General features: G+C 29.0%; 1 protein-coding gene and 1 long non-coding RNA gene across 2 annotated transcripts in view; one reads left to right on the top strand and one right to left on the bottom strand.

Moving 5' to 3' along the window:
• Positions 1 to 1,204: 1,204 nt before the first annotated feature.
• LOC108753207 overlaps positions 1,205 to 10,725 on the top strand; it is a 21,074-nt gene continuing 11,553 nt past the window's right edge. The window contains exon 1 of the long non-coding RNA XR_001939612.1: positions 1,205 to 1,217. This is a non-coding gene — a long non-coding RNA (uncharacterized LOC108753207). The remainder of the gene's footprint in view (positions 1,218 to 10,725) is intronic.
• Positions 7,276 to 10,725, bottom strand: part of LOC108753205 — a 4,234-nt gene continuing 784 nt past the window's right edge. Inside the window, exons 2-6 of the mRNA XM_018494600.1 lie at positions 10,378 to 10,670; positions 9,865 to 10,008; positions 9,678 to 9,792; positions 7,620 to 7,797; positions 7,276 to 7,534 (exon numbers count right to left, since the gene is read on the bottom strand). Coding sequence (XP_018350102.1) covers positions 7,407 to 7,534; positions 7,620 to 7,797; positions 9,678 to 9,792; positions 9,865 to 10,008; positions 10,378 to 10,670 — 858 coding nt within the window. The 3' untranslated portion in view covers positions 7,276 to 7,406. The remainder of the gene's footprint in view (positions 7,535 to 7,619; positions 7,798 to 9,677; positions 9,793 to 9,864; positions 10,009 to 10,377; positions 10,671 to 10,725) is intronic.

Raw genomic sequence — 10,725 nt, 5'->3', positions numbered from 1 at the left:
CACACACACGCGCGCGCGCGCGCACGCACGCACGCACGCACGCACGCATACACGCGCATGCGCACGCGCACACACACACACATACACACACATGCGCATACACGCGCATGCGCACGCACGCACACATAAGTGACACACGCATGCGCACGCACGTACCGCACGCGTACGCAAGCATATGCACACATGACACGCACATGCGGATGCACGAGTATGCGCACACACATCCGCATGCACACAAGTGACACACTTTGAATAATGTTAATGCCGGCGGTACTTTAACATTCAAACCTCATAACTCGAAAAATACTTAACGAAAAAATATTTTATTATAATACATATTTTGAAAAGCTCTCAAGACTAAGCTACAAGAATATGTAATAAAAAATATGGGGTTTCATTTAAAAAAATAGACGTGTCCTTGACTTCTTGGCTTTAGCGACGCTACTTCCTATCTCAGAGTTGTGACATACCAAAAAAAAATTCCTTAGGCTGTTTAGTTCATTTTAGATTTGACGTATTTTATCTTCGATAATCAATATTATAATGCAAACGTATGATATGTTTATGGGATCTCCCTTATCACTGATCATAGCTGACTTAGTTATACAGGTCATCCTGCATAATTAAGTCAACTTATGGAGAATGAGGTATTTGGCAGAATTATAATTTACATTTGCCCTTTTATTTAAGATACTTATATTGATGATTTGGTCACGACCGTTTCCATTACTTCAGTGAACACAATTCTTAAACATTTTAATTCATCGCAGACTTCAATTCATTATTGAAATTCGTAAAAAAAAATACTTTCCCAACACTCATGTCAAAAAAGAGGAATCGTGATAAACCTTGTAGATAAAATATTTTTCGCATACAACGTTCCACCAAAAAAATTTGAAATTCATTCAATATTTTATTGACTATCTGAGAAAATGACTATCCAATTAATTTTATATTTTACACATCTGAACGATTAAAATGCTTGATTAGTAACTAATCTATACGACAAAAAAAGACAACAATAATCCGAAAACTATTTGAACTACAGTTCACTGTTCCATACATAAAAAATATTTTCAACAAATTTAAAGGCATCGTAAATAATATATACACATAAATGTCCTTTTTCAATCTTAACAAATTAGATAAAATTATTAGGGTGCATAAAGACTTATTTCCTGACTCCTCAAAAAGAAATGTTATTTATCAAATAAATTGTAATGATTGTGATGCGTCTTACATGGATCAAATGAGTAGAAAATTAAAAACCAGTACATATTTCAAAACATTTTATCATATTAAAAGAAATACATTATTACATTCGGCTATAACAGAGTATAGAACGCATTACAATCATGAATTTCGTTGGGATGAGATGGAAATTTTTGATGTGAAAAAAAAATTTTAATAGCAATTCATATCTGAAATGTTACATTAAACAACAATGTAACGGTCTTAACTTACAGACAAATATGGAAAATCTTGACTCTGCGTATTTTACGATCTTCAATATCGACTAAATATTTATATATTTATCTAAAGAGAAGCCTAATCGAAAGCTCGAAACATGTAATATTTTCAATCGGTTATAGAATACAATAGTATTTATTATGTAATATACAAATTTTTTAACATTAAATTCAAATTTTGACTTACATACCCTATAATATATTTATTATTTATATGTTTAAAAATCTAACATCTCTACGTGACTTTAATTAAATTGACAACATTTATTGTCAGTCTCAAATTAGACACGGACGTGGTAGGACCGTTGCCACACTACATTATATTCGTGTAAATTATTTTAAAGAAATTGTATTACACTCCCAATAATAATGGTGACCATCACCACAGAAATACTATTGATTGCGGCGGCTCGTGATGAGTGTTGTTAAAATTACGGTGTCTGTACTTTCATTTTATTATACTGTGTGAATGTCCACATTGTTTCAGTTTCTGATTCTAATGAATCATGCAACTGTTGGACAATTCACATAAACTATGGAAATGCGGTTAGTTGCACATTTATCCCAGTGAAAAATGACAATCGAATCGGTGTCGATTCGAAATCATCAAATTGACGTCGAATTAACATTGATTCGACATCGATTTTATTATCATTTCTCACTGGGATACTGTTAGCTTTATACTGAAGATGACTTAAAGATGAGTCGAACCGTCTAATTTTTTATATTTCAACTTTATGTGATAAACACGATATATAGTTCGCACTATTAACTGCGCTGACTCCCACAGCCCTTCTTTCACAATTTTATTTAAAGTAAGTTAATTTATTTTATTATAAATTTTTAATTTTCAACATTAGAGGTTAAATTGATTTCAGTAATTCTATTTTTTTAATATCTTATTTATTAATTATTTAAAATTGTCATATTACTATTTATAACGAAATAAGCGAAATACGCTTACATATATTAATTAATTGTGGCCTATAAGGGATAGCGATTTGTAGTCACGCGTTGATTTTTTCATCTTACTAAGAATTCCCGAGCCACAACGGGAAATGAGCTTCCCTCGCACATAAGGTGATAATGAAAGGAGTAACACGATAAAGAATATGTCTCAACCATTTACACGCTGATCGCGTTTGATTCCGTGTAGCACGATGTAAGGAGTTTACAATGTGTAGGTATACGTGTTCGGAAAATAATGATAAATCTTTTGCATAGGGGCAAAATGGATTAAACTGAGAAGAAAAGTCCTTTACCATTTTACAATTTTTACAATAATTAACGAAATATTAATTTCTAAAAATTGCTGAAAATTGGTCTTCAATATTTTTTTACTCAAATACTATCAATTTTACAAAAAAACTGCAAGAGACAAAAATTGTTTATTTTCTTCTCATAAAATTCTAAAAATTTTTTCAGAATTTTTTATCAATTTTTTAGTACTGCATTTTTTCATTTTTACCAATATAAGAAAATACCAATATGAAAAAATTCTAAAAAAATTCTTAGAGCTTTATGAGAAAAAAGTAAATAATTTTTGTCTTTTGTAGTTTTTGTAAAGTTGATAATATTTGAATAAAAAATTATTGAAGATTTTCGGCAATTTTTAGTAATTAATATCTTGTTAACTATTACAAAAATTGTAAAATGGCAGAGGACTTTTCTTCTCAGTTTAATCCATTCTGTCCCTATGCGAAAGATTTATCATTATTTTCTGAACACTCTGTATATAATCCGATGAACGAGATAGATCTTCTTATTTCTCGAATTAGATTGAAGGAAAATTGAAATTTATTATACGGATTGTTAAAAACGAGAATTGTTTGATAGCAATTCTCACCATAATTTTTATCGTTCCTATCTCAATGCCATTAAATTCCAATTTATTTCAACATGTGGCTCACCGTCATTCTTGCCAAAAAAAGAAAAGGAAACAAAATATTACGAATGTACATATAATCATAAAACGTGCAATTATAAAATGAAATAAAGAATGGCTGGCTCTTAAAAAGATCTAAGCAAAGATATATAAAATTATGATGTAAATTTTACAGCCATTATCAACTCGTATTGGTCATATATTTTCGGTTTGTCTAGATTTACGTGATTATTTTCTCTTTAACCTAATCTATTTTTATAATGTTTTATATACTTAAGATAGAAATATTACTATATTAAAATAGGTTATCTATATATTGCTAATCAAGTAATTGTTTTAAAAGAAGAGATTGTTTAGAATATCTAATAGTATCTTCATCTCGCATATATAAAGTAATAAGTTCGAATAATAAGAAGAGCTCACTTATCATCATCGGATTCAGATGCGGCCTGTTTCGTGATTAGGAAAATATAATAAAGTTATATAAAAGAAAAAGTTTAATAAAAGAAATGAATATATAGTAGGTAGGGAGGACAAAACACGTATATACTGTAGAATATTAATTCAAAAAGATCTTAACACAGTGCGATTTCGTGCCAGTTGTGTTTGTAGAGACGTGACAACATCCGTCAACATCACCCTCTCTGTCAGTATGTGTTAGAATATGTCAGAAGATATTCTGAATATACGAGACCCAAGCAATAAATCAATATTTCAAATATATATATTGTTAGGTCACTTTCGTACAAAAAATACATTCGCAAGTATAAGGAAGAAGAAAAAAAGGAAATTACGACGCGAAAAATACAAGTGGCACAAAATTGTACGAAGCCTGTTGCAGACTCAGGAACAAAATAAGAGGAATGTTATATTTCCTAATACTACATCGAGCCTGTAACAATGGGGCCATATTTTCACAAAGAACGAAAGTGCGTGTTCTCTCATATTTAATGAAAATAAAAGTAAATGAAAAATGAAATTCTAAATATCTGCATCGATTATACAGTGCAGAGTACGGGTTGGGCCTAAAAGATAAAAAAAGAGGAAGTTAGAGGACTCAACTTTTATTGCTCATATATATGTTTGTAATAAGAGTAACTTTTGTAATTGCATTTGTTCCAGTACCATCCCGTATCGGCGGGCATTTATTAAACAGATTTAATTGAATGTACAAAGTGTCTCATAACTACCACATTTCCTCTTAAGAACGTGTCCTTGAGATAATTTTAAGACAAAAATCCTAATACAAAAATATCGAAGCTACAATAGTTTTTGAATTATAATTGATTAAAGATAGTATGTAATTCAAAAACTATTTAAGCCTAAAACTATTTTATAGCCTAAAACTATTATAGCCTCGATATTTTCGTATTAAGATTTTCGTCTTAGAATGTTCGAAAGAATCCAAAAATAATAATAGAGGCTATAAAAGTAAAATGGTTTTTGACTTATAAGTATTTAATTTTTTATTATTTTTATTTCAAAATTACTTCAAGAATATCTTAAGAGGAAATGCGGTAGTTGTGAGACACCCTGCATAATATATGATAACGAGAATTGTTTGATAACGTTTCCCATCATAATTTCTGTCGTCTTCCTACCCCAATATCCCAATCAAATTCCAATTCGTTTCGTTACACGGCAGCTCGCTGCCATTCTTGCCAAAAAGAGAAAAGGAAACAATAAATATTATGAACGCGATAATTTATTATTAGCGTGACACATGTAATCATGAATTATAAGGTAGTAAATCGCCATATTTGATACTTTGTACGTTTCGATATAATTTAGTACGAAAAAAAGACTCTTTAGAGCGTACCAGCGCGCGATTATATGTACAAAGAGAAAATTTTAATTATAGATAGATAATTTACCTGGTGAATGTGAATTGTAAATTTTATTAATCCTACAATGTATCATTTTGGAATCGAAATATAATAATTTTGTCGATAAATAACATATACGTATAATTTAATTAACATTTCTAAATTAAATTAAATTAATTAAGTTAATAATTTTAATTATATTTAGTTAGTGGCTCCAAAAATAAAAGTAAAATATCTTATGATCCTCCGCGTTTGTTAATTCATATATTTATAAAGCAATAAGATAATTTGCAAACAATTGGAATGTGTGCAATTAACTTCGTTTAGTAAATACACGTTCCAATTATTGGCGAATTATATCTTATCACCTTGACGAATAATTTACACGCTACTTACCGCGAAGGTTCATATTAGATATTTAAAGTACCCATCAGTTTCGAAGTATACGAAAAAGTTTCTGCGCTTTTCGTGCCTTTCAGAATAAAATGATTATAGATATACTGCGTAAAATTGCATGATTTTATTCGGACAGAGATGAATATAATCAACAAGTATCACCACTTAATGATTTATTTTCGCGATCGTATGAAACTGACGCGCAACATTAAATACAACCGTTTTGTTATTATGACAATGAAATGAATTCAAGTATTTTAACTCGAATTTTTTTTTCCTTTTTTTATTCAACAGACAGTACTTGAGTCATGAGCATGCGTATAATAAGGATGACGATTACATTTTATTAAAATAAATGCAGTAACAGTTAAATGCAAATTACATCTCTCTCTGGTGATATATATCCGTAAACATGAATAATCCTTACACACACGATATAAAATAATATAACAAGATATTTTGTAAGTGTGTCTATAAGATTAAACTTATTTAATAAATTGCCGTTGTCTTCATTTAAATAATGCATTTTCATAGCATTATCAACAATTTAAATACGACATGACAATATCTTTACATCATCCAGAACTGAAGGACGCTGCATACGAATTTATAAAATACAATGTATATAATTTAAAAGATATATGAGCTCCTTCCTAGGATATAAAAAAGGTAGTAAATAATGTACTATGATAGTACTAAATAATGTTCCACTTAAATCTAAGTCTTGTCGATTTTAAGAGCGAGACTGTATATTAAGTACGTCTCTAGCGTACCCCTGAAATTACTGCGATAACAATTTTGTTGCTCAAAAATGCATAGTAACACAATAACACAAACTTGTATTATACATTACGTATTTACTGCCATAAGCAAGAATGGTACCCGTATCAAAGCCACTGTAATCGATGACCCAAAATTAATTTGTTACTGCGAATTAGTGACGATGTCTATGTCGTCAATCGACGCAAATGCAAACTGCACGATAACGTAACTTTGTATTAATTTGTTATATATATATATATACACATATACATATACATATATATGTATGTATATATATGTATATATAGAGCGTCACATATCGTATATATACAGCTTCGCAAATTTACTATTCCAAGGATTTAAGTGCATTGTATCATACAAAGAAACGTATATTCAATTTGGATAAGAATGCCATTCAACGAAACGATATCGTATTTTACAACACGATTAGTGTAATATTTATATGCTTTGAGTTGTATAAATGATTAACAGAGTGATTAACAATAATACTCCTAAATGCTTGCCCCAAGAAAATGCTTCCGACTCGATTGTAACGTTACTGGATTGTCCAGATAACTGTTGTCGAGACACATCCTACTAAATTATAAACGTGTAAACAATGAATTTTCTACGTAAGCGGATGTACATTAAATTATAGAATAAACTTAATTTTTATATAAAAATTGTAGTACAATTTTTTTGCATTCTTTTAATCTTTTTTTCATTGCCTCAGTACACACAGCGTATTTTAATTGTTTTATTTATTTCATCGCTAATTATGTACAAATATAGCTGAGTATTTGTTAAACATAATATATGTCACTAATATAATAAGTCAATCTTAAAAAAATTCGTATTATTCGATGTTTTGAACATCTCTCTCTCTCTCTCTCTCTCTCTCTCTCTCTCTCTCTCTCTCTCTCTCTCTCTTTCTCTCTCAGATAACAAAATTTTTTTTTTCATTGTACAAATAAATTTATTTGAAAAAAAAAAACTCGTATCTTCTGTCGTTGGTATAAATTCTGTGTTGATATAAAAGTGCTCCTTTTCAGAACTATTTTAACTTTACTAATTCTCCACTAACTCGTCTATTTGCGTTTCAAATGGTTCCATTTCCTTAAGATCTTTCATTGATATATCTGTACTGCTTTTAGCTTCACGAATCCTTCTAATTTTCTTTTTAATTGCCATTGCACCTGTTCATACAATAATACATTATCTAAATTACAGTTTAATTCATATATGTAAACTTCAAATAAAAAGTAAGTATATAGAACTTACAAACTAATGTTTGCCACAATTCGATTTTCTTTGCTGTTTTGATATTACTCTTCCTCAAAGATTCTTTATGCCTTTTATGAATGCCAGCTAATTCAATGGCTTCCTGCGTCGGTGGTGGAAAGAGACAAATTTCGAGCCAATGTGTAGCTTTCGCATGTCCAATCAGTCTTATCCATATCTAATTGTATATTTTCATTAACAAATAACATTTATATACATACATATACACGTATATAATGTACAAAAATTAACATTGTTTGTAATATTTATTTAAATCACATATATACAGAACTACAAGCAAAGTCTTCATGTTAAGTTATTGCAAAAATAAATAGTTTATTGTAACAAACGTTTCGACCCCTATTAGGTCATTATCAATGTTAATCTTAATAACAATATAAAAATCACATATTTGAAAAATAATCTTAAATAAGACATTCAACACAACTTAAAAAGAAAATTAAAGTTTCATGAATTGTGTAAGTACTCCTATCGTTTTAGATGGTTGTGAGAATTGCTCACAACGTGAGCATATCAAAACGTGAAAACGCAGCAATAGCCTTTCTCGGTGTATAAACATAACAATGTGGATGAATAACAAACGCTTGGTGGTCGTCAACGATTCTTGTAACATGATTCTTATAAAACGCAGTCTCAAAAGCTTGGAATTACAATCAATGATAAACCAATAAATCAGTGTCTAAAATCACAATTACAAATAACCTTATGAATAATAATTTAACAAACATAAAAATAAATGTATATCGTGAAATACAGAAATTTATAAAATTATAAAACACATATGTATATTTGAAATTATGAAGAACTAGTTATAGAAATGACGTATTTGTGAATCTAATAATATACAATAATAAGATTTATTAGGACCGACATGAAATCAAACACTCAAGTATAAGCATATGCAAGCCTATGACGGTCAAAACTAAATTTTTCAAATGCCCAAATAATTCAGTGTATAATATGATTATAAAATTACAAATAAAAAAACGGGTTCTCCTTCGATTATTTCAGACCATCGCATGAAATTTAATTATAATTTTGATTAGGAGAAAGTTAAAATATTAGATACTGAACCATCTTACAATAAAAGATATATTCACACTTCATAGATATATTATTTGCGCGACGTCTTCTGCGCTTGACTCCTACTACCTGTATCCTTTCCAGTTTTTTGATTTATAAGGAGTTTTAGTTAGTTTGATTTGTTATACGGATTTTTTATTTTATATTTTGACTGTCCGATATGTAATTTTAATCGTTTTTCTAATATTCTAATTTTAAACTTTATAACAACTTTTTACTTTGCGATATACATTTTTATATGTGTAATTTGTTTTTTTAATTTGTAATCTTATAATCATTATATTATTAGACTCACAAATTTATATGTCATTTCTATAACTAGTTCTTGATAATTTCGAATATATGTACATTTTATATTTTATAAATTTCTATATTTCACGATATACATTTATTTTTATGTTTGTTAAATTATTATTCAAAGCCGTTTGTAATTGTGATTTTAAACTAAACACTGATTTATTGCATTGATTTATCATTGATTGTAACTCCAGCTTTTGAGACTGCGCTTTATAAGAGTCATGATGATACAAGAAATGTTACAAGAACTGTTGAACCAAGCATTTGTTATTCATTCACAATGTCATGTTTATACAGTGAGTAAAACTATTGCTGCGTTTTCACGTTTTGATATTGAGCAATTCTCACAATCATCTAAAACGATAGGAATACTTATAGAATTGATGAAACTTTTATATTCTTTTGTTGTGTTGAATGTCTTGTTTAAGATCATTTTTCAAATAAATATGTAATTTTTATATTGTTATTAAGATTAATATTGATAATGACCCAATAGGGGTCGCGAAACATTTATTATGGTAAACTATTTGTTTTTGCAATAACTTAATATGAAGACCTTGCTTAACTCATAGCCCTATTTTTATTATATTAATTTTATAAATTATTTAAGTCTTAGTTCCTATGCTTTTTTTATATATACAAGATATTTATTCTTACCGAATCTAAACATTCTACTGCAAACCAAAACCATAAGCCAGGTTCTGTCCTTGTATATTTAACTTCTTCTGACCAAAGTATAAATGTAGGCACATAATGTAAATATAAATATATCCTAAAAAAATCAAAATATAATTTTTGTTACATAATAATTTGATAATAAATTAAAAATATAATATTTACTAACCAAGTCAGGCAGTGTAACAGGAATAACAGTTTAGAGACTGGTCTCCCAATAGTTTGAAAAATGCACACCAAGATCTGACAGACACTAACTATCACAATGTCAATAGTTTTATACATTAAAAAAGTACTTGTAACTGTACACCACCTATCGCAGTCCAAAATACATATATTTTATATATATATATATATATATATATATATACATTATAAAACATTAATATACAAAAACGTCAATTTAATGTTATAAATTAAAAATCAAGAATGTTTAACAGTTTACATAAGGCGTTTTCCAGCAAAGACACAATGTAATATTGTAAATCATTACATTCTTGTTATTTGTCAACACTGAATAAGGAAATAGTTCACTATATTATACTACATCTTTGCTAAAAACAACTTCCAAAACAGTTTTCTACTTGACAAGAGAAAAAAATAAAGATTAAGCAAATAAAAACTGTACAAAAAATGAAGGAAGATGTGTCTACAATAAAAAAGTTTTAACTAAGAGGTTTACTTTTGTTGATATGGATTCAAGACAAAAGACGCAAAAAGCAAGTTTGCGCAACCCTTTATCCAAGCACCATAACACAGTATATCAATTCCTGCTTGATGAAAGTAAAAGCTCTTATGTAATGCAATTCCTAATTCCTGGTATGTCATTTCCTGTTCGTGGGATGCAAAGCTCAAGATTTGCATGGTCGATGATTTCATGTAACATATACTACCAAAACAGAATCCACAGTTCCATGCAGCTTCGATTATCCTGCTTCGCTGTACCAATGGAAAATGCATACGCCTGAACAGGGACTATTTGTACAACAACAAAAACAAAGCATATATTTTAGAACAAAGTATATATATA

Source organism: Trachymyrmex septentrionalis, unplaced genomic scaffold (assembly GCF_001594115.1).
Source record: "Trachymyrmex septentrionalis isolate Tsep2-gDNA-1 unplaced genomic scaffold, Tsep1.0 scaffold66, whole genome shotgun sequence".
Taxonomy (NCBI): Eukaryota; Metazoa; Arthropoda; class Insecta; order Hymenoptera; family Formicidae; genus Trachymyrmex; species Trachymyrmex septentrionalis.
This window is presented reverse-complemented; position numbering and strand designations above follow the sequence as displayed.